The following is a 23,335-nucleotide window of genomic DNA, read 5'->3' as shown; positions in this document are numbered from 1 at the left end:
TCTCGAGCCTCAGGGGTCCGGGCACAAGTCAACGCTGCTGAGCTGGGTGCGGGTGGGGCACCGAGGCAGCCGGCCTCTCCTTGCAGGTCTCTGGGAGGCCTCCAGGAGCAGCCAGCCCTGGGTCCCGGGGGAATGGGTCCCGTTCCCCTACTTTGTAACACGAGGCTGAGGAAAGCGTTTCCTGTACGGCGGGGGTTTGTGAGAATTGAGTAATAAAAATGTCACGTTCTCCGTATCAGAGTTAAGTTAGACGTCAGTAACAAAAAGCTAACTGGAAAATCCCTAAGTATGTGAAAATTGAATAAGAAACCTCTAGATAGTCCACAGGCCAAAGAACTCCCAAGGAGAAGTAGAAATCAGCTGAGACAGTACTGGGCACAAATCAAAAACTGAAAGCAGGCACACGGAGCCGCGCGGGGGGACAGCCGCCGGCAGGGCACCAGGGACGCCCCGGGGGGAGGTGTGCACGCGGACGACATGGGACACAACGTGTAAGGGGAACAGAGCCCCCGGAGAAGCTGAGTGCCCTTCAGAGATGGGGACGGTGCCGGGGCCTAGACTCCTGCCAGGAAGCGGCCACCTGGGAGGAAGGTGGCGCTGGGCCGGGGCGCCGCGTGACCTGCGGGCAGCCGGGCTGCCCGCTGCTCCTGGGCACCCACCTGGCAGAGAAGCAGGTCCACATCAGGACCTGTGGCGGCACCAGGGCCAGCAGCCGCCTGGGAGCTCGTGGCAGGCCCCTGGCCTGATGGCCACAATCGCATCTCATGGAAATGGCAGTCCCCACCCCCCACCCCAACACACACTGAGGGCTCCTCAGACCCCAGGCCCGGCCGGCCGGCTCCCCACACGGCCAGGGGAGGCCCCACCCTTCCGCATAACGCCCAGTCTCGGGGCAAGACCACAAGAGCCCGGGGCTGGTTTTTAATAAAAAAGTAGGCCATTCACTTTATTCCTTCAAACATCCCGATCTGTGCTTCAGGACCAGCCAAGCCCCCGGGGGCCTCACGGTCACCGCTGGCAGAGCCTTCCCCAACCTCCAGCTGCTTCTGGCTGCTTGCTCCCGTAGGGTCAGCGGTGGGCTCTCCAGGCAGGTGGGCTCACCAGGGTCCGGCACGGCTCCCACCTCCTGGAACACAAAAATGCCCTGATCGGGGGGATGCCCTGACCGCAGCCAGACCCCGGGGATGGCACTGTAGGACGGGGAAGTGACAGCACCGCCTCCCTTGAGGGCACGGCAGAACGAGGCCGGCCGCCCACCTGCGGTCCCCGGGGGTGGGGGTGGGGGTGCATGCTGCGGGCAGGCCCTGGAGCCTGGGTGGGCTTCGGCTGGGACAGCCCCCGCCAGCACCCCCTCTGTGCACCCGATGGCCCTGCCCCAGGACCCAGAACCTCAGGGCACAGCGCCCACTGTGCTCAGAGGAGCTGGCTCCTACCTCTGGGGATCTGCTGACCCGGACATCCTCCCCCATATCACGCGTTCACATCACGAACCCAACTAAGCCGTGCTGAGGGCCTACTTGGTACCTGCCGTCCGGGCACTCGGGACCCACCCGCAAAAACCACATTACTAGCCTTACGGGCTCGTAAGGCTATGCAAATACGTGCATAGGCCACGTCAGATGTAGCAGACTGTGCCATCAAGACACATGAATGTGGGGACACCAGGACAACAGGCAGGGAGGGCATTTCCACTAAACAGACGCTATTGGAGGAAGGAAACAAAGCTTACACACGGAAAGGAGAGCAGTGCAAAGGCCCTGAGGCACACGTGGGCTGGCAAGAAGGAAGCACCAGAGCCCAGCATGTGGAACCCAGTGGGAGAGGGGTGTCGCCAGGGGAGGGGAATTAGATGGCCCCCTCCCAAGAAGGCCTCTACGACCCTGGGTCTGCTGCCAGATGCCTGAACACACCCACCCCCCAACCTCACCTAACATCGTCACACTTGGCGGTGAGCTCCTAGGGGCCAGCCTTCCTGCCTTTGGAAAGCCGTTGGCTCCCACCCGCCCAGAGCAGAGCCGCGGGGAAGGCCTGTCTCTTCCAGGGTGCAGGGCTACCCGTACCCCACCCCACCCCCACACGCTTACCCTGCCGCTCACACCAGCCTCCTCCTCTTCCGGGCATGCCAGGAGTGCCGGGTTCTGAGCACATCCAGGTTGTCAGAACTGTCTAGGCAGGAAGAGGCAGAGCTCTCCCCAGGGTCTGGGGCTCCCTGAAACAAAACCCAGGCAGATGGGGACAAGAGTGACTCCCAGCCAGGACAGGCAGGGAAAGCGACAGCAGCAAGGGGTATGCCAGGGCAGAAGCTGGGTCCTGACACCCTGGACGCCAGGGACAGGCAGCTCCCCAGACCGGTCCCTGCAGATGGTGAGACACTACAGGCTGGGCCTGGGGACATGGCCACGTGCAGGGGCCACACGGGGGCTCTGGCTTCCCACCCCGCACCCCCTGGGGTCTCCAATCTCCCAGCGATGCCACAGAGCCAGCCCTGTGTCATGGCAGCGGCCCCGGAGAGCCGGCAAGCAGGACGGGGGGACAAGGAGTCCTTCCCTGCACGGCCCCCAGTCACAAGCCCTGCCTCCCGTTGTCTGGACGGCGCAAAGGCGAGCTCCAGCTGGGGAGGCCCGCGACCTGCAGAGACCCCACAATCTTCCTGATCTGGCACCAAACAAGGTGGCCCAGCTCTCCTGCTCTGCCACAGAAGATGCGGAGACACCTTTCTGCGTGTTTAGACCGGGCTTCTTGTCAGGCAACAGGAAAAGGGGTTTTGCCTCCACAGCTCGGAAGACTCTTCTGAGGCAGAGGCCGCCACAGCAGACCGCGAGAAGGACCTCGGGGTCCCGGACGTGCAGGGCTGCCAGCAGGAGCCCGCGTGTGGGTGTGCGCGGTGCGTGGAGCCCGAGCCCGTGTGCTCAGCCCTCCGGCAGGGCTGTGTGGCCAGGCCAGCGGCCCCAGGGGTGGCCGAGGGGTTCCGTGAGTGGAGAGGTTCCTTCCCCTCCCGTTTTCCACACTGGCCTCAAGGGAGGCCACGTCCGCACAGACGGAGCCCAGAGCCAGCTTCCTCCTCAGCAACCAGTCGGCCACAGCTCCCACCCACTCCTGCCCACGCTGTTCCGGGTGGGCTGGGCACCCACAGCGGCCACGGGGAGGCTGGGTGGGTGCTATGTGCCCACGGCCACCTACCTGAATGGGGGTGGCGGCCGCCGGCCCTGCCCGAGGACCGCTCGTGGAGCAGCCATCAGCGAGCTCCGACTCCTCCAGGCCCAGGTCGTCCTCGCTCTCGGGGTCAGCCCTCGTGGCTACGGACAGGGTGGTGGGAACGCCGTCGGGGGACAGGGTGGCCAGGAGCGCGGGGAGGGTGAAGGCCGCCAGGAACCGCGCCTTGAGCAGCAGGTAGGCCGGGCTGTCCCGGAGCCACCTCCGTACCTGTCCCAGCGAGGCGTGCAGGGCTCCGGCGCCCCCCGGCGCGAGGGAGGCGGCTCTGCGCTCCAAGGCCGCCTTCTGGAGCAAGAGTGCAGACAGGGCCCGCAGGCTGCACAGGGCGGGGGGCTGGTAAGGCAGCCCTCCCCCCAGCGGGGGCACGCTCACCCCACGCCGTCCCCTCAGCCATTCCCGCACGACCGCCTCACCCTCCTGAGACACGAGGTCCAAGTCCAGGGCACCCCTCTCAGGCCCAGGCCGGGGTGGGGGTGGCCTCTCCAGGCCCAGAGGCTCCCCGAGTCTCTCTGGTCTCAAGGCGGACCCTGCTGTCCCTCCCGGGCCACTCCCAGGGCCGGTGCCACCTCGAAGAGGCGGCTGGCTGGGCCTGGGGGACTTTGCTTCAGGGTGGTCAGCCAGGAGCGTGGCTTGGGAGGGTGCCCCAGACACGGCTGTGTCCCCGGCCACTTGGGCCTCTCCAGGGAAGGAGCCCCTCGCCGGGCCGTGGGCCCCGTCACTGTCCACCTCCACGGAACCTTGAGACTGGTGGGGCACCGGAAGGCCCGGCGGGTCTGTCTTGGAGGGAGGGTCTGAGTCTGTGTCCCGGCTGGTGGGGGGCTGCCAGGGGTGGGTCAGCCCGGGGAGCCCGGGACCCTGGCCTATCTGTGTCCCAGGCAGGGAGGACGACAGAGCCACTGACAGTCCCTTGGAGTCAGAGGTCCCTGCTGGCCCAGGAAGGCCCACCACGGTGGGCACGGGGAGTAGCCCCTGGGCTGTGAGCACCCAGGTGACAGGCAGAGGGGTGCCGGCCACCACCTGTGGCCCCCTCTCGTGTGTGCCCACAGCTGGCGTCGGGCAGACGGGCTGGACGGGCAGCTGAGAGGGGCTGGGGACTGCAGGGAGAAAGGGTGGTCCCTCTGGCAAGCCCTGCTTCTGGGTGGTGGCAGGGGCCTGAGACTGTCCCGGGCCACCTCGATGGCAGTTCAGGGGGACCTGGCTGGGGCCCAGAACCGGCACCATGGAGGCAGCAGGGGCAGCCTCTGTGGAGGCCAGGGCGCCGGCCAAGACTGGCAGGGCGGAGGGCCTTCCGTCCTCGGCTGAGGCCCGAGAACCGGAAGTGCACGGCTCTGTCGCGGCAGGGGCGCTAGGCCGGGAGAGCACCGAGGCTGTGACAGCCAGGCCCGAAGCCGAGGGGCCGTGGGGGGCCACTGGGAGACGGGGCTGGAGAATCAGTGGGGAGGAGAGCAGCAGCTGGGGTGGGAGAACCACAGCGCCCGGGGCGGCCTTCCTGGCCCGGGCCTCCCGCAGCCGCTTCTCCCGGAGCAGCTCGGAGACAGTCTTGGGCTTGGGCCGGGGACCACACGGAGCCGGCGGGGGCGCCTGCGGACCGGACTCGGCGTGGCAGGGCTGCAGCCCCCTGCTCCCTTTGAGGCTGGCGCTCTGCTTTGCAGCTTCTCGGGCTGGCACGCTCCGGAAGCCGTGGCCTGCAGGGCAGACAGAACACACGTGCTGACGAGCGCCACGCACGCGGAGCAAAACAGGCCTCCCGTCAGGAGGGCCCTCGCGGAGGGCAGGCTGCTGCCGGGAGTGTGGAGCAGGAGCCATGGCGTCCGAGCTCCTGCCGTGGCCGGGGTGCTTGGTGCGGGGCAGCCCATCAAGTACGGGACAGCACCGCGCCTTGTCTTCAAAACAAGGACCGTCAGGCACCCCTGCCCGCCTCTCGCGGTCTCCCAGGACACCAGACCTCCGCGCGGTGCTGCTGGCGTGGGGAGACGGGTAGCGGCCAGCAGCAGAGGTCCCTGCCGGATGCCCGGGGCTGGAGGAGCCCCCACGCCTCCTGGGTCTGCGCTGGGGAAGCCCCAGGGTGGCTGGTGCACTGGGGGCGGGGGGATAGGAGCCCAGGGGCTGTCTCTGCCGCCTCCCGCCAGCCACGCTCTCGTCCCTGCCGTGGCGTTCAGACAAGACCCGTCAATGGGGCCACAGCTGTGCTGCTCAGAGCCCGAAATTCAACGCCTACGACAGGTTTGCCCCTTTCCCACTGGACACAAGGGCAAGACAGGGGCAGAGACAGACGGTACCTGTAGTGTTCCGGGTACTTGAAGGCATCTGAAAAAGAAAGGCGAGCACCTCAGAGAAGTCCCCAGGGCACCTTGGGTGAGTTCGTCACGTCGGGGTTTGAGGGAGAGACAGGAGCCTGGCCATCCAGGCAGAAGGGTTCCAGAGCTTTGACGGAGCACCACAGGGCTGATCTGGTCATTCTGTCACTCCCTCCAGTTGTGACTGGGCTCAGGGACACGACCGCTCCCGGACGGACCCCACGCCCGGCATCCTACCCCAGCAGGGCAATGCCCAGAGCAACACATGCCAAAGGGCTCGGAGACCCCCTTGCAGGAGTGGGGCGGTGTGGTAGAGGGAGCACATTGTGCAGGGGAAGCAGGCAGGCCTGGGTGCCGGGTCTGGCTCTGCCCGCCCCCCGCCCCTCCCCCAGCCGGACTCGAAGCGAAGTCCCCCCAGGGCTCCGGGCAGGTGGGCAGACACCTTCTAGGAGAGACTCCTGAGCGAGGGGGCCAAGGGCCAGCAAGGCTGCTCCCGGGCGCTGGCCCAGCCTCTAGGCCACCCAGGAAGGCCTTCCGTCCTGGGAAGGACCGGTGTCACCTACTCCCTGGCTGGACGAGTGCTGCCCATCCCCCGGGCACCAGCCCTGCCACCTCACAGAGGGGAGGGACGGGTGGCAAAAGCCAGCTGAGCCCGCGTCCGGCGCTCACCCCTACTTCTCACCGGTAGGAGCCCAGGCACTGGGTCCCGGGTGCCAGTCTGCAGCAGGGCAGGGGGCTGGGCCTTCCTCTCTCGCACGACCTCCATGCAGCCAGCAGTGTCAATCTGCAACAGCTGAGGGACACGGGGGACACGTGCGTGACATACACGTGACAAGAGCCCGTCTCCTTTCCCCAACGAGAACCGAGATGACAAGGGTGCCCGTGACGAACGTAGTGCAGCCCCAGGGCCGGGCACAGCCCCACGAGGCCGCGACCCCCTCACTCGGGCCCAGGCGCCCCGGCTGCCTCAGCGCCGCGCTCCCGCCGCGTCCCAGTCCCTGCTCCTCGAGCCTCCGTTTGCACCCCGGGGCTCCCAGCACCTCCGTCCCTTCCTGGGGGTGGGGCGGCGCTGTATCGTGGCCGCCTCTTCCGCGTTGCCTTGCCGGCTGAAAGCTGCAGGCCACGAGAAACCCTTTCCAAGGGTCAAGTTCAGGGAGCTGGACTTCAAGAAGCAAATCCACAAACTTCGCAACTCCACCCCATGAAAAGAGAGCACAAGCTAAGAAAGCACGATGCGAGGGGCTCACCTGGATATAGAGGGTGAACACCGGGGTGCTGGCCAGGTGGGCGTCCTGAAGCTGCTTCCTGATGCCATCGGCTGAGGAGACAAAGTGGCTCTGGCTACCGAGGCCCCTCTCCTTGAGGCCCCCCAGGACCCCACGTCCCTCTGCTGCCACTCTCAGCCACAAGGAAGGGCGGGGACCAGAGGGCGGGCCGAGCCTGACTGGCCCTCCCGAGCCGAGCACCCCCGCCCCTGGAGAACGACCAGCTTCTGAGATCTGAGGAGACCCTTGCTAAGGCCTGAATGGCTGGTCGCTTCCAAAACCATCCCCTGGGTGCCAGTCAGGTCAGAGACAAAACGCAAGCAGCCCTCCAAGGGGGGCGCGTAGGTCTCCTCCCGTGCACAACGCACCGCCCCCAGCAGGGTCACCCCTCATTGCCCTGTGTCTCCGCAACCCCGGACCCCACAGGAGGCTCTCGAAGGGGCCCCAGCCTCGAAGGAGGCTCTCGAAGGGGCCCCAGGGCAGTACCTCGGGTGTGTGCCGCGGCAGGCCTTCGGGGAGTGCAGGGCAGGACGATGTCGCCCACCCATGGGCTCACAGCCATCAGGAGCTGGCGCTCAAGGAGCCTCCTCTGCAGGGAGTGTCCCCGCCATCGCTGCCTGTTCCCGATCGTCCTGTGCCACAGCTGCCGGACGCAGGGCCTGGCTACGACGCGGTCACTGGGGCCGGCCCCCGCGGATGGGCCGAGCAGGCCTGGCTGCCTCAGTTTCTCCTTCTGTGTGAGGAAGAAAGGCACCTGGGGTTCCCGGCCCTTCCCTGTTCTGGAGGGGCAGGGGGCCCAGACCGAGGGCGCGGGGGGCCCAGACCGAGGGCGCGGGGGGCCCAGACCGAGGGGGCGGGGGGCCCAGACCAAGGGCGCAGGGGGCCCAGACCGAGAGCGCAGGGGGCCCAGACCGAGGGGACAGGGGGTCCAGACAGAGAGCGCAGGGGGCGGGCAGGGGGCCCAGACCGAGGGCGCAGGGGGCCCAGACCGAGGGGGCAGGGGGCCCAGACCGAGAGCGCGGGGGGCCCAGACCGAGGGGGCGGGGGGCCCAGACCGAGGGGGCGGGGGACCCAGACCGAGGGGGCGGGGGACCCAGACCGAGGGCGCGGGGGGCCCAGACCGAGGGGGCGGGGGGCCCAGACCGAGGGCGCGGGGAGCCAGACCGAGGGCGCGGGGGCCCAGACCGAGGGCGCGGGGGGCCAGACCGAGGGCGCGGGGGGCCCAGACCGAGGGGGCGGGGGGCCCAGACCGAGGGGGCGGGGGGCCCAGACCGAGGGCGCGGGGGGCCAGACCGAGGGCGCGGGGGGCCCAGACCGAGGGGGCGGGAGGCCCAGACCGAGGGCGCAGGGGGGCCAGACCGAGGGTGCGGGGGGCCCAGACCGAGGGGGCGGGGGGGCCAGACCGAGGGGGCGGGGGGCCCAGACCGAGGGCGCGGGGAGCCAGACCGAGGGTGCGGGGGCCCAGACCGAGGGCGCAGGGGGCCAGACCGAGGGCGCGGGGGGCCCAGACCGAGGGCGCAGGGGGGCCAGACCGAGGGCGCGGGGGGCCCAGACCGAGGGGGCGGGGGGCCCAGACCGAGGGGGCGGGGGGCCCAGACCGAGGGCGCAGGGGGGCCAGACCGAGGGTGCGGGGGGCCCAGACCGAGGGGGCGGGGGGCCCAGACCGAGGGCGCGGGGGGGCCAGACCGAGGGCGCGGGGGGCCCAGACCGAGGGTGTAGGGGGGCCAGACCGAGGGTGCGGAGGGCCCAGACCGAGGGGGCGGGGGGCCCAGATCGAGGGCGCAGGGGGGCCAGACCGAGGGCGCGGGGGGCCCAGACCGAGGGGGCGGGGGGCCCAGACCGAGGGCGCGGGGGGCCCAGACCGAGGGCGCAGGGGGCCCAGACCGAGGGGACGGGGGGCCCAGACCGAGGGCGCAGGGGGCGGGCAGGGGGCCCAGACCGAGGGCGCAGGGGGCCCAGACCGAGGGGGCAGGGGGCCCAGACCGAGGGGGCAGGGGGCCCAGACCGAGGGGGCGGGGGACCCAGACCGAGGGCGCGGGGGTCCCAGACCGAGGGCGCAGGGGGCCCAGACGGAGGGGCAGGGGCAGCGGGGGCCGTGGGCCAGCCCTACCAGTGTCCGGCACCGGTGGGCCGTGTTGGTCCTCAGCACCTGCAGCACGGTCTCCAGGGGCACCCTGAGCAGACGACTCCCGCTCTGACAAGAAGACGATGCGAGCTGGACACGTGCGGTCCTGGCTCATGGCCTGCAGGGGCCCAGATCCACGGTGGGGTGGTGGGACGCCCTGAAGTGCGGCGGCCTCAGGCAGGTCCCTAAGGCTGGCACCGACACACCTGCCCGGCTTGGCCGCACCCAGCGCTGACAGAGTCCCCGCTCCCTGCAGCCAGCTCCCTGAGCGGAGGGCACCAAATGCCCATCAATCCCACGGGCAGCAGCCTGCGGTTACAGACGCGGGAGGGAAACCACGCGGCACGGGGGCTGCTGCGAGCCCTGCCTGCTGTCCCTCAGGGGCCAGAGCGCAGTCTCCAACCTCTCCCAGCACAGACCGACCTGTTTGATTCTGACCGCAACTCCGCCTGCAGCCAGGGCCCTGACACCTCTAATGTCGACCGGGCAGGTGTGCACGTGACCCGGCAAGGGGACCTGTCACGGGACCTCTGGACTTACAAGAGCTGGGAGGCCACCCCGCCTTCTTGCTGCCTCCCCACGGAGCGCCCTCGACAGCTCATGCACGGCTTTTAAAGGACACCAGCAGGGAGATGGAAACAGCTGGTGGTCTTGATAAAGACTTGGCTGCTGTCCTGAACACAGTCCCCCCGAAACAGGTCGGGAACGAACGTTCTATTGAGCGAGGACAGGGTGTTGCTCCCAAACGCCCAGGAACACAGCGGACGCAAGCCCAGCACCAGCCTCGTGACCCCCAAGCAGGAGAGCATCCGATCCGGGGTGCGCTGGGGTCTGTGGCCTACCTCGTCCGCTGGCGCCTCCGAACCCGAGGGGGGAGCATCCGCTGAGCCCGGGCAGCCGACGGCGCTCGCACTGGAGCTGCGGGTCCCCGACGGGGCGTGCGCCCGGCCCGCCTCCTGTGCGGGAGCCGAGGCCGCGGAGCAAGCTGCTAGGCCAGCCTCCGCCCCGCTGGTGCCCCTGGGAGGGCTGGGGGAGGCAGCAGGGCGTCCCGGCCGGCCCCAGGCGCCCCCCGCGCACGGCCCGCCGGCGCTCTGCCTGGCGGGCACCCACAGGTCCATGTCTGGCACGGCGTGCTGTGCTGAGGGCAGCACCTGGCCCCCCGCCCGGGCCTCTGGGGCTTCTTCTGGCTCCGACTCCTCACTGTCCCTGCTGCTGCTGCTGCTGCTGCTGTCCCCATCGCTGCCGTCCTCGCTGCTGGAGCTCCAGCGCACGCTGCGAAGGGGCCGCCGCCGCCGCCGCCTCCCCCGACTCTGCTTCTTCTGGGGGGAAAGGGCTACTTGGAGGCCTTGGCGACCTGGGGCTCACGGACCGGGGACAACGGGCACGCGGGCCAACCTTCGGCGAGAGACCCCGAGCAGGCTTGGACACGGTGCGCCGAGAGCACGGCACCCGCGCGGCTCTGAGGCGGCAGCGGCTGCCGACGAGCCCAGGTCTCCGTGCCCTTGGCCTCCAGGAAGAAGACACGTGCCAGGGCCGGAAACCAGACGTCCCTCCTCTCCCCGCCACCACGCACCGCCCACCCCACCCCGCGGGATGCTGGCTCCCCTAGCGATACGGCCTTCGGACTGACTTTTGGGCAAGCCTTACCCTGACCATGATTTTCCACTTGCTCAGACACTGGGAGCCCGTCCGATGGGGTAGTTCCGAAGCTATCTTTGCCCAGTGACCTACGGAGGCAAAACGACACAGAAGCCGTTTCACGCGATGCTTGACAACACGTCTACCAGCTTGAAAAGGGCCCTTCCAGGAGACGCGCTGTCTCCCACAGAGGACCTGCGTCGTCTTCCGTCAGCATGGGGTCTCCCGGTCACCTGCACACCGCGCCCCACATGTGAGCAGCTCAACGACACGCAGGGCGTCCGGTTCTCCAAGGACAATCAGCCCTTTAACAAAATTCTAGAGGATGCACATCCCAGAGAAAAAGCCGTCCACGCTTACGTAAAAACGGCCCTCGCGTGTCCGCCACGCTCGGGCTTCTACACCCGACATTTAAAACCGTCTCTTCTTTCCTTCCGGACAGTGCTGGTGGGAGGGCACGGGTGCCCTGCTTTCATGGACAGCGTGACCCTGTGGGACGGAGGTCAGGTTTCGGCATGCACCCGCACTCGGCACCACCGCGTCTGGGACTTTTCCTAAGGAGACGCTGCGAACAGGAGTGAGGATGCGGCTACGGAACCCTCAGCTCTTTCCGGCCGCAGCAGAGATGGGAGACAGCTGTCCGCCAGCGGATGGCGGGCTGGGAGACGCGTGTGTCGTCACTCGGGACACACGATGCGGTCGTCGAAAGCCACGGTCAAACACAGGACGTGTAAAGGCAGGAAAACGCTCGCCACGGACGGCACAACGGCACAAACAGCCAACGCGGTCACATCGTGTCGAACGATGCAACTTTCAAAAGCCGCCCTAAAAACGGGCCCAGAGAGGACGGGGCAGGGGCGCGCGGCCGGAGGCACCGCTCTCCCCCTGGTGCCCGTGGCGCTCTCGACTCGACGCTGACCGTGCATCGGTCTGTGAGAAGGAAGAGCCACCGCTGCCGGCTGAGGACCGGGGGGCAGCAGAGACCCGGGGAGCAGACGGGCCAAGGACTCACCGACGCCGTACTTTTCTATCAGTGCCATCAAGTTCTCCTCCTCTTTTGCGCTCCATCGCCCCTTCTTCAGGCCGAAGTGCAGCCTTCTGAGGTACCTGAGAGCAGCAGGGACACAGGCAGGGTCAGGCGCCAAAACGCCCTCCCGCGCCGTCCCGCGCCGTCCCGGCACCAGAAGCTCGGTGACAAACGAAACGGAAACTGTAAGCTGGACTGTGGGGGAATGAGCTTCGGGATTCCCTGAGCCTGCAGGAGGGGTTAACAAGGCGTGAGAAGCTAGAAAGCCACAGGATGTTCGCACCCAAGTTTGGGTGAACGAGATTAGGCAAAGTGGGACAAAGGTCCCAGTGCAGGACGAAGGCACAGGAAGAGGGGCTCTCAGGACGAAAATGTCCAAGGTGAGGTGAACAGCATTAGGTACATAGATACGGGGAGGGCGGGGCCCAGGCCCCAATACAAAGGTATATGAGGTAAACGAGATTAAATACTCAGCTTGGGGACAAGCCCCAGCTCGATGCTACAGCAGAAAGCTGCTTTCACGGGAAGCAAGGACCAAGTTAGGCAAACAGGTCAACAGGGCCAGAGATCCCTGCAGGGCGAAGTTGCCCAGAGGGAGCTAATTAGCAAGAGAAAGGTGTCTTGTTGACCCTGAGGTAGCAGGCTCCGTCTGACCGTCCTGGTCCTGACCGCCAGCGGGTCTCGTCCCCTAGGCTAGCTAAGACGCTGGGCGTCATCAAAAGTAAAAGCTTTCAAGGCGACTCCCGGGACACCATGGAGAAAGCGACAACACAACCCACACGCTGGCAGCGAGAATTTGCCAAGCAAGCGTCGTGTCCGCTAAGGGACCCCCGGCCGGAACACTAACAAGCCAACACCACAAGCACGGCTCCAGTTCTCGAAGGGGCCAGTGGGGGGCGCCTGGGCCGCTCAGCTGGTTGACTGTCTGACCGGCTCAGGTCACGACCTCACAGTTCGTGGGTTCAAGTCCCGCATCGGGCTCCACGCCGACAGGATGGATCCTGCTTGGGCTTCTCAGTCTCCCCCTCTCTCTGCCCCTCGCCCGCTCAGGCTTTCCCGCTCTCCCAAAATAAACAAGCTTTACGACACGAGTGGATATTCCTGCAGACAGGATCCGCAAACAGCCGGTTAACACGCGGATGCCCCGCTTCGCGGGCCGTCCAGGAGATGCAAGGTGAAGCCACCCGAGATGCCACGGCACACCCACTGAGCCGCCTGCAATCCGGAAGACGCACAGGTGCTGGCGAGGGCGTGCAGACACCGCGGCCCCACGGCCGCCGCCGCCGAGGAAAAAGTCACCGCGTGACCGAAAACCCCGCTCCCGGGCGCGCACCGAGAGCAGCGACTGTCCGTCCGCACGCGTACTTCCGCACACACGTTCACGTCTCCAAGGTCATCCGCGCTGCCGTGTCAAGACTGCGTCTGTTTATCTTGTGAAGTAATCTCCACCCCCAACGGGGGCTCAAACTCACGACCCCAAGATGGAGAGTCCACGCGGCACCGTCCCAGCCGGCCGGGCGCCCCTGGATTCCGTTTGTTTTACAGCCGAATGACATCGTGGCGTCCATCCAATTTTAGAACCACAGCTGTGGCTTCCCTGTTCTTCCCGCCGGACGTCAGCCGTTTCCGCCCCGTGGCCAGCGACCGGCGTGGCTGTGGACACGAGTGTACGTGTGCCCGTTTGGGGCCCTGCTCTCAGGACGACACAAGCACTCGCTCCGTTTCCCGAGGACCCTCCACCGTCTTCCACGGCGCCTGCACCACGCGGCGCTCCGCGGGCACACGAGGGCCGTGCTTTCTCCACACGCGTGTCAGCACCTCCTCTTCTCCAGAACTGTCCTAAGACAATCGTCCCGCCGCGTGTGAAGTGGTCTCCCGCTGCTGCCGTGACCTGTTATCTCCCCAACGACCAATGACCGGTGACGCCAAGCACCTTTCCGTTTCCTCTCTGGAGAAAGGTCTGCGTGAGGCCCCGTCCTCATCCGTTTTGTTGTTGTTGGGACACAGGGTTTCTTTGTAGGGGGGTCAAATGTCCTAAGTTGATGGGGGTGACGGGCCGCACCGCTCAGTCGATGCACTAAAACCCACAGGACGGGACCCTTTAAGCGAAGACGCCGGACGCTGCGCAGATTACGTTCTGATGAAACGTTATGAGGACACCCAAGCTGACACGAGGCGGCTGAGGCTGCCTCCGGGGCCCTGGCCCGTCAGGGCTCTGGCGGAGAAACTTGGACGACGGGCTCAGAGGCACTGCCAGCCAGGGGCCACCTCACGCTTGGAAAAACAGCAGCCATCCTGCTTCCCTACCGGTCACGACCCCCCCCCCCCCGGCCCACCCCCCACCGGCAGCCCACCCGCCGGCCCACCCGGAAGCGGCCCCGCCGAGGCCTCCCTCACCCAGCGGGGTCCAACTCACCGATCTCGGCACTGGGCATCGCTCCTACCTGGCACCTCTTCCCGGATTTTAAACCAATCCTGCTCCCCGTACTTGGCGACGGCTCGAAGCAACTTCTGCAGGAAGGGACGGCAAACGAGCGATGCGTCTGCGGGCAGCCATGACCCCTGCACCCTCCGCCCAGTCCCCCGAGGAAGGAAGGTCCGAGGACGGCTGTCCTCGGCCTCGCCTCCGCGGCGGCGGACTCACCGCATCCTCCTCCGGGGCCCAGAGCCCCTTCTTCAGGTTGGGGTCCAGGCTCTTGGTCCACCGGTAGATGAGCTGCATGGAGTCTCTCCCGTCCATGTAGTAGACGACTGGGGACGGAGGGGCGGCGTGGGCACCCGGGACTGCGCGACCCCGCGTGCCCGCGGGGACCGAGCTGCCTCCACGTGCGGGGGGCTTCGGGCCCCACGGGGGCCGTGCGGGCGGACTCACTTCTCCGGTAGGGGATGTGGCTGCCGACACGCATCTCCCGCACGAGCTGGGTGAGCAGGTGGTCCTCCTCTGGGGTCCACTCCCTGCGCTTCAGAGCCCTGTTGTGCTGCTGGTACTTCTGCAGGCACTGGAAGGCGCTGCGGCCGGTCTTCCGGGGCCGGGGCAAAGCACAGTGGGCGTTACCCGGCGAGCGCCCCCGCGGAGGGCCCGCCAGGGCACAGGTCGCGAAGGCCACCGCCCGCTCACTCGCACCGGAGCCCGGGAGGGACGGCGCAGGGCGTCCCCGTGGCGGGAGACGGCCGCGAAGCACCAGATGGGACACGGACGGCGAGAGCGCGAGTCCACAAACATCCACGACGCTTCCCTCACGTGACACCAGAGCTGCCCCGGAGTGCTCACGGGGGCGCCGGCGCGACGATCCGGGGGAGCAGCCGCCCCGCGGAGCACGCGCGCTGTGAGCCGGGGGCCTGCCTGCTGCCCAGTCCCGGGGCCCCCGGAGGGCCGGTCTCTCCGAAGCCTCCGCGGTCCACCCAGACCGACGGGGCAGCGGGGGCTGGATGCGTGTCGGGCTGCGGGGACGGGCGCGGCGTGGCGCCCACGTCTCTGGAGGCGCCCTCCCAGGGGGGCTCCGGGGCGACCGGACCCCCGCTTCCACACACGCCGCGGCTCAGCAACTACACCGCCAGTCTGCACCGCCGACGGGTTTGCTCAGACCCGTCCCCTCACTCGTTTCCTTATGGGGAGGGAGCTTCCCAAGAGCTAATTAACGTTACCTGAACCCTCTCGTTTCCTAAAGAAAACTCCCGAGTCACAGAAGACGCGACGCACACGGACGGAGGCGCAGTGTGCTCAGCTACGGGGACTGGGTGTGACGATGCCTTTTTAGACACGACACCACACGTGATTCTCTCACGATCCTTGAAAGAACGCAGCAGCTAACCCTCGTGAAAACAGAGGACCCCTGCTTAGACAACGTTAGGAAAGTGAGACCGGGAGCCACAGACGGGAGAAAACACCCGCAGAACACATCCGATAAAGGACCGTTACTCTCAACACGCAGAACGGTCCTTGAAGCTCAACAGGAAAACAATCTGACTACAAAACAGAGCAAACGTCGGGGGGCCTGGGGGCTCAGTCAGTTGAGCGTCCGACTTGATCTCTGCTCGGGTCGTGCCGTCACAGTTCACGAGATGGAGCTCTGCGTCGGGCTTTGCGCGGACAGTGTGGAGCCTGCTTGGGGCCCTCTCTCTCCTCCTCTCTGCCCCTCCCCCGTGTACGTGTGCTCTCTTATGCACGTGCTCCTTCTTTCTCTCAAATACTTAAAAAAAAAAAAAAAAAAGACCAAAAACCTCAACAGACCCTTTGCCAAAGACACACAAACGAGCAATAAAGCACCGCGTGTTCATCATCAGGGAAACGCAAAAGCAAAGCAGCCACCCTCGCGCCCCTGCAAGGACGGCTGGAGCCCGGAGCCCCGACACGGCCACACGCCGGCGAGGACGCGGGGTGGCGGGACTCTCGTCAGTGGCGAGGGCTACGCGACGCGGGCAGCCGGTCCGTAGGACGGTTTGGTGGCTTCCCACAGAACTAAACGCCCTCTTGGCACACGACCGCTCCTTGGTGTTGACCCAAATGAGTCAAGACTCACGTCCACCCAGACACCTGCGCACACGTTACCAGCCGCCTCATTCACAATCGCGGGACCCTGGAGCGACCAGGATGCCCTTCAGCAGGTGGGCGGACCACGCTTTATCCAGACAAGGGGACGTCAGCGCTAAGGAGAAAGAAGTGGTTGAGCCGGGAGAAGACACAGAGGACCCTTAAACGCACGTTGCACGCAGCCTTGGTTAACGTCGGCGCGGTCCCCTGCAGTCACGTGCTGGGCTACGAAAGCAGTAAGTTATACCACGGAGCTTGCACGGATCACGTTCCCAGGTCGTGAACCAACAAAACTCAAACCGGAAAATACTACAAAATATTTCAAGAAACCGAACCACAGAGAGATTGACAAAGCACGTTCTTATGTAAACTAAGATCCAAAGACGTGATGAAAAAAACCCCGAAATCAGACCTGTCCTAGAAACCTACAAAGAGGAGAACTCAGCAAGCTGTTCTCAGAAAAGCAGGCCTTAAACGCCTTCATGAGTAAAGACAGACTGAACGAAGCCCTTTAGCCTTCACCTCGGAAATGAGAAAACCAACGTGAGACCCCGGAAGAAACCAGGAGGAGCGTTCCCCTTAAGCCCCATCAGAACGAACCCCCGGGCTTGACGGGGACAAGGAAGGAGGATCTGGAAGGAAGCCAAAGACAGGCCTGGAGGGGAGGGGAAGGGTGAGTGAGCACTCAGAGACGGGATGGGGGCCAAGGAGCTAGAAGCTCCTGGAGACTCTGCTGTGGGAGGGGGGAGGGGCTGCTGCCCCCAGGGCCACACCCTCCAAAGTGGCACAAAGAAGAATCTGATGGCTCCCAGGGTGAGATGCGCCACGCAGCCCGCGGAGACCCCAAACCCGCCCGGCCTCCCAGCCTCTCGGAGGCCCCTCTGGCCCTCACCCCCAGCTCCTTGGCGATCTTCTGCCACTGCAGGTGGCCGTGCTTGGCTGCGATGGCCTTGAGCTGCTCGACCTCCGGCCCGCTCCACTCCTGCTTGTTGATGCTCGGGTGCTCACAGTTCTGCCAGAACTTGCGGATCTCCTCTGCACTGCGGCCGCCCTCGAACTGCACCGACAGAGAGAGAGCCAGCCTGCGGGGGGGCCGTCACTCTGATGGCTGGCCGTGATGGCTCAGCACCGGGACAAGTGGGGTCCTCGTTCAGGTCGCCAGGACTTGCACAACCAAGAGTGGGGTTGGGCTCTAAGCACAAAGCCTGAACCTTCACACCCTCCCATTTCAGAAGAGCCACGTCACCCCAGCAGGGCAAGTCCGTGAGGCCACCCCACACTGCTGGACACGCACCCGACCAGAGGCTTTGAGGCAGGTCTAGTGGCCACAGGGATGAGGCCTGACCGCCTAGAGCTGACCTACGCCCCCGGCTGCCGGGACGGCCGTAGGCCGCTGTGGCCGCAGCACCACCCCAACTTACGTTAACGTTGGAGATCTTCTCCCAGTCGTGGCCATCCAGCCTGTTCCCCAGCAAGGCCTCCTCTGGGAGCTCCCTGGAGGAAGGAACAGGTCGCCAGGGTCACGCCTGGCCTTCCTCGCCTCTCCCCAGGTCACACCCTCCCCACAAGACCCAGCTCACCGGATGTCCTGGACCTCCTTCTCCGCCTCTTTGCTCTGCTTCTCCAGGACCTGCCTCTCTGCCTCACTGGTCACCCTACTCCGTTTCTGGTGCAAGTATTCAAGCCTACGGGGCAAAGCAGAGGCACCGGGGTTACTCGCATCAGGGCCGTGCCCCGGGGGAGGGGGACGGCGTCTCTGGGGCCAGCTCGGCCTCCCCGTGCACCGGGGCACGTGCACCGCTCCACATGATGAGGCCTGGTGGCAGGGAGCACACACAGGAGCCTGGTCCCGGCTCTGAGCCTGCCTCTTGCAGGCAGAAGGTTGTCCGAGCTCCGCGCCCAGAGGAAGCAGCCAGCGACACCCCCCTCTGGGCTGTCACCGTGGTCACGTCAGTGACTAGTGTGACAAGTCTGCTGATGCAGATGATAACCACCAGCTCAGCGGCCCAGCCGCCGGCCCTGGGCCCGGCGTGCAGGGACGTGCTCCGAGGGCAGCCTGGCGACAAAGCCTGCAGGAGCCCCTTCCGGAGGCCAGGGGAGAGGACCCATCACTGAGGCTAGTCCTGACCCACGCGCGGAGCCACGAGACTGCGGGCAGCCCCCAAGACTCCCGGCCCGGCCACAGGCGCTGCGATCCGTTCACACGACATCACCCCTTCGGCACACAAAAAGCGGGTCTCGTGAGCAGTCCCGATTTTCACAAGTGGAAACTGAGCCCGAGACCAGAGAAACTACCCGAGCTGTGCCTGACGGAATGTGGCCGCTCGGCCTTCCCGGTTCTTGCACGCCTGGCCTCGAGCTCGGCTGCCTCCCTGGGGCAAAGTTGCAGGGGTGAGTGCCTCTCCCACGGGAGCAGGGGGACACGGCCACAGCACGCGTCCGCCTGTCACCAAGCCTCTGGCCTGGACCCCTCGCGCTCCGGGCGGGGCTGGCGCCGGCGGCTGTTCCTACACTCACTTCAGTAACTTGGGCTGAAGCAGGCGCTGGAGGCGGTCGCTCACCACCGACCTTCTGAGCAAGGCCTTCTCCCAGCTTTTCCCTGCGAAGAAACGACGGCATCAGCGGAGCCTTCCCGACTTCCCCTCGACCAAGTGGTGGGCACGTGACCGTTCCAGGACCACGGCGCCGGCCGGGTACCCCAGCCCGGCTGTCGAGCGAGCATGGCGCCCTGGCCCGAGCTCACGGAAGGGCCCCTGGGGCTGTGTGTTCAGGAATAAGACACGTGAGACTACACAGTGAGCCGTGGGGATGGTGGTCCCCAGGTGGCGCATGGGACAGGCTGGGGCTTTGAGTGGCCAGTCCCAGCGGTCAAGGCCCGAAGGAGCCCACGGAACCAGAGGAGGGTGCCCGTGGAGAGGCAGGGCTGTGGCGCTGAGGGCCCGGCGCAGGGGCTTACACTTAGTCACCAGGAGCTCCTCGAAAGCCTTGATGCCCTGGGCGGCCTTCTCCCGCGTGTCTTCGTTGGCTGGAGGCCCCTGCCAGACAGGGCAGCGTCACGACGCGGACGGACGCCGAGTGCTCTCGCCCCACGGCCCGCGCTTCCCCTTGGCCTCCTCGAGCAGCCTGGCCACGCGTGAGGCCTGGCAGTGGACACCTGGGCCCAGCGCTGGACTCCGAGCGGCCGTGAGCACAACCCGGCCGGCACGGGCGGGCTCAGCAGCTCCAGCCCTCGCTGCCAGGCCTCTCGGATCGGGCCGAGGCGCCCCACCCAAGGCGCCCCTCCTTAAGGAAACGTCTCTGGGGCTTATCTGTGGAGCCGGGGTCAGCGGGCCACGTTCCAGGCCCAGAGACCACGTTCCAGGCCCAGAGACCTTGACTTCTACCACTAGACACCAAAAGGTTTTAGGAAGATTGGAAAACGTCGTCCTGAAGAACACGAGGGAACAGACAACACCCACAGCAGGTGCTGGGAGAAGAGCCCCTTCCCACACAGCCTGCCCCTCCCTCACGGGTGACAGTGGAGCCCCGGCTACTCACCACTCCGGTGACCCTGTCCTTGAAGTAGGGCTTCATGAAGTGCCCTATGTACAGATTCGGGGGCAGACTCTTGCCGTCTTTCACCTTGGGCCCTTTGGACCCTGCCAGGTCACACATGATCTCCTCCTGTGACAGACACAGGGAGCCCATCTGGGGCCAGGCAGCAGCGGTGCCCTTGTGGAGAAGGCGACCGGGGCAGCCAGGGAGCAGACGTAACCAGAAGCACCAGTCCTGGGGTGCCTGGCCACGGGGGTGCTGAGGGCCCATCCTACCTGCTGCTCCCGGTTCTGGGCCAGCAGGAGGCTGACCTCCGCCAGCCTCTCCTGGATGACCTCCTGGTAGACCATGTTCAACTGCAGGCAGGTCTCCGGGTCTTCAGGGAGGGTCTTCTTGGGGTCGTCCTCGCCATTGCTGGCCTCTCCCCACCTCTCCTCTTCCTGGTCACAAGCAGGGAACTACGGGTGAGGCGGGGGGGCCTGCAGACCCGCCCCCCGTGACGCGGGCAGCACAAGCAGCCTCTGAGCTCGTGCCCATCACTGGGCCAACAAGGGTTGTGGCCACGTACAGCGTGTGCACAGGCCACAATCAAGGACACGAGAAAATCAATGTCTGGAGGAACGTCTCGGGGGGTGGGGGGAGGCGTGACGACGTGAGCGCTTTTCACTTTCCACGATAAATGTTTCTGGTGAACCTGAAGTTCAGAACGGGCCCACGGGCCTCCGCCCCCGGCAGGGGACAGTGAGCAAGAACATGAGTGAGGAAGGCCATCACAGGGCCGGCAAAGCTAAGAACCGGGAAGAGGCTGCTCGCTGCCCGGCAGGTGAGGAGCTACGGGAAGCCTATGCCACGGGGACCACTGCTCGTTGAAACCAGGAAGCGAAGCTGTGCCTCCTGCCTCAGTGAAAAACTGAAAAGCGGATTGTAAAAATTCTCCAGGTTAACGTGAGATTCCAAAACAAACCAGAAGCGGCAAGAAAAACTGGAGTGGCCCAGTTGGGGATTTATGCCTCTTGACTTTCTGAGCTCCCCGTAATGGGCGTGGGTCGACCTGACGTCGTGTGTGGAAGGGTCCGAGCAGGTGAGGCTGGCCCCTCGTAGCTCTCTCGCTCGCTCGCTCTCTCTCCCCCCCCACCCCCACAGGCTCAATCTCCTGAACTGTGAGATCATGATCTCTCTCTCTCTCTCTCTCTCCCCACAGAGAGCGAGCTCCTTTCTGTGCCTCGGTCTACAGCGGGCCCAGATGTGTGACCGCCCAGGACCGTGCCTGCAAGGACTGAGGCAGAGAGAGGGAGCTACGAGGGGCCAGCCTCGCCTGCTCGGACCCTTCCGCACGTGACGTCAGATCGACCCACACACGTTACGGAGAGCTCAGAAAGTCGGCAGGCGTAAATCCCCAACTACTAACAACAGTCGTTTCTTGGGACAATTTCCGTTTTGGTGACAAATACTTTGGGATACGTCATCTTCAGTGACGAGCACGCAGAAAAATCAAGACGAGCTCAGAGCACTGCCCTCCTGGGCCCACTGGCAGGGTGGCAACTGCCTGGGTGGGCTCCACCAGCTCAGGCTGGTACTTACTGAGGCCAGGGAGCCAGCAGCGTCCGAGTCCTCTTCAGGCAGCGAGTCTGTGGGAACACAAGCACAGGGGACACAAGTTGGGGACGTGATGGGATGCAATACCCGCCAAAGAAACGACCGGCAGGTGCAGCACAGGGCTGTTTCCTGACAGCCACAGGCGAGGGAAGGGCCGAAAGGCCTCAGGACAAGACTGTATTGCCTGGACCCTCCCTCCCTGAGGGCTGGTGGCTGAATGCTACCCACTAACTAACCAGGCAGGACAGGCCCCGAGCCAAGGGCAGGGGCAGCCAGGAAGGGAAGACACAGAGAACAGGGTCCGCCAGGGCAATGAGGGGAAGCCTTGCAGGAACAGACCCGTTCGGGGGAGCTGGAGCTACTGGGGGGTGGGGAGCAGGTGCAGAGGCCCTGATCGTAGGTGAGAGAAAGGCCCCAGCGTGGTCAGAAACTCTGAGAAACTGAGACTTAGAGCTGCACCTGGGGCTGGGGAGAGGTGGGCAGGCCTGGGGGCCCAGGGGAGCCTGTGGGGTGACTCTCAGCTGTCCAGCATGGTGGCTGTCCGGCACGGAGGTGGCCGACAATCTGATTCCTGGGAAGGGCAGCCGGCCACCCACCTGGGACAGAGTGACACAGATGCCCCCAAAGGGCACTCAGGCGCAGCCGGCAGGTCCACGGCACGTGGAGGAGGGGCGGAGAGAAACCATCGCGGGGAGTAAAGGCAGAGGCCAGCTTGCGCAAGTAACGGCTGGTCCGCAGCCTGCCGTGGCTGCCAGGAGCCGGAGGGCAGATGGATCCGGTCTAGCCACGGCCTATGAAAGCTTACCTGCTTCAGAATCCAGTGCAAGACCAGACTCCGAGACCTCCACGCTGATACTCGAGGAGCTGGGATCCAAGATCCTTTCTAATTCTTCAATCTCCTTTGCTATTTTCTCTCTTTCGGCGTCCACGTCCATGACTCCCACCTGCCACCAGAGTACATCATGAGGTTTCAGGAACCAAGAGTCTGCAGACACACACCCGTAGGGGATGACAGAAGCCTGACCAAAGCAGGCGCTCCCACTCGGGGGAGCCCTGGGACTGTGATATGACACCCCCCCCCCCGTGTCCCCACGAACACCCGCTGTTTGTTCTAGCGGGTGAGGAAACCATGTGAGTGTGACCTGCCCACTCTGATCTAAGGCTGTGACCAGCAGGGGGGCAGGGCAATGGACACCTGGACACCAACATGGCCCAAGAGCCTGGCCTGTCTTCCCAGAGCCAAGCCACAAGAGAGCTGGTCACCCAGTGCAGAAACAGCAGGTTGTGGTGGCAAAGTCACCAGAGGACAAGAACGAGACCCAGGCAGTCAGGACCTCAGCTGTGCAGCCTGCTCCCCTGCCAGGAGACGCCCAGAGAGCATCTGGCAAATGTGCAGGAAATGCAGGTGGCAGGCACTACGGGGGCAGCAGGAACGAAGCCCCCTGAGGTTCCCTGCTCCCTCTCCAGCACCTACCACGGCACCTATTGAACGAACAGAACCTTCTTTCTTAATGATACCAGTCTGGGAAATCTAAAAGGGACAGAAAGCTGGAAAGAGACCTAGGAGAATAAAACTGCGGCAGAGAAAAGAGCAAAGGAACACAGCACAGACCTAGGAGCCAACGACCAAGCCCAGAAACATTCCCGCTGAAATCGGACAACGGCAGCCACCAAGCGGGAGCACGCTTCGGCCCGATCCGCAGCACGGAGCGCCGTCTACACTCTAATCGTGTGTAACCCCAACTAGCCAAGAGTCACGCAGCTCTGCAGAGCCGGCAGCGGCTACCGGGGCATCAGGCCGCCAACCCCACGGCCAGCCCGGGCCCCGGCCCCGTTCCTCCCACCGCCTCTCCTGGGCCCCAGCCCCGCTCCTCCTACCGCCGCCTCTCTCCGGACCCGCCGCCCTCACCCTCACACTCACCCTCCGGCACCGCCGCCGCCAGCGCCACCGCCCCCGACACTTCAGTGGCAGAGCGACGAGAGCGCCGCGCACCGGAAGTCCCGCCTCCGCGGCCGCGGCCGCAGCGCGGGGCACGCCGGGACGGGGCTGGCGGGCGGGTGCTGCCCTCGCGCGGCCGCCCTTGGGACTGCCCGCGACCGTGCGCCGCC

General features: G+C 65.7%; 1 protein-coding gene across 2 annotated transcripts; it reads right to left on the bottom strand.

Moving 5' to 3' along the window:
* Window positions 1-915: 915 nt before the first annotated feature.
* Window positions 916-23,225, bottom strand: SNAPC4 (small nuclear RNA activating complex polypeptide 4). 2 transcript variants are annotated; one of them, XM_042964241.1, is made up of 24 exons: window positions 23,148-23,225; window positions 22,032-22,170; window positions 21,212-21,258; window positions 19,906-20,070; window positions 19,634-19,759; window positions 19,053-19,131; window positions 18,614-18,695; window positions 17,677-17,781; window positions 17,518-17,590; window positions 16,989-17,153; window positions 14,438-14,585; window positions 14,210-14,316; window positions 13,982-14,076; window positions 11,551-11,645; window positions 10,548-10,627; window positions 9,743-10,219; window positions 8,886-8,969; window positions 7,262-7,508; window positions 6,758-6,828; window positions 6,193-6,303; window positions 5,493-5,520; window positions 3,181-4,898; window positions 2,085-2,209; window positions 916-1,126 (listed from the first exon to the last, which is right to left on the bottom strand). In XM_042964241.1, the coding sequence occupies exons 2-23, from the start codon at window positions 22,159-22,161 to the stop codon at window positions 2,093-2,095; spliced, it is 4,350 nt and encodes a 1,449-aa protein (XP_042820175.1). In that variant the 5' UTR covers window positions 22,162-22,170; window positions 23,148-23,225; the 3' UTR covers window positions 916-1,126; window positions 2,085-2,092. The 2 variants fall into 2 exon arrangements, with proteins under 2 accessions (XP_042820175.1, XP_042820176.1); XM_042964242.1 differs by having other exon boundaries at window positions 9,743-10,216.
* Between the last annotated feature and the right edge of the window lie 110 nt (window positions 23,226-23,335).

This window comes from Panthera tigris, chromosome D4 (genome assembly GCF_018350195.1).
Source record: "Panthera tigris isolate Pti1 chromosome D4, P.tigris_Pti1_mat1.1, whole genome shotgun sequence".
Taxonomy (NCBI): domain Eukaryota; kingdom Metazoa; phylum Chordata; class Mammalia; order Carnivora; family Felidae; genus Panthera; species Panthera tigris.
Note: the sequence above shows the minus strand (reverse complement) of the source record. Positions and strands in the feature narration are given on the sequence as shown.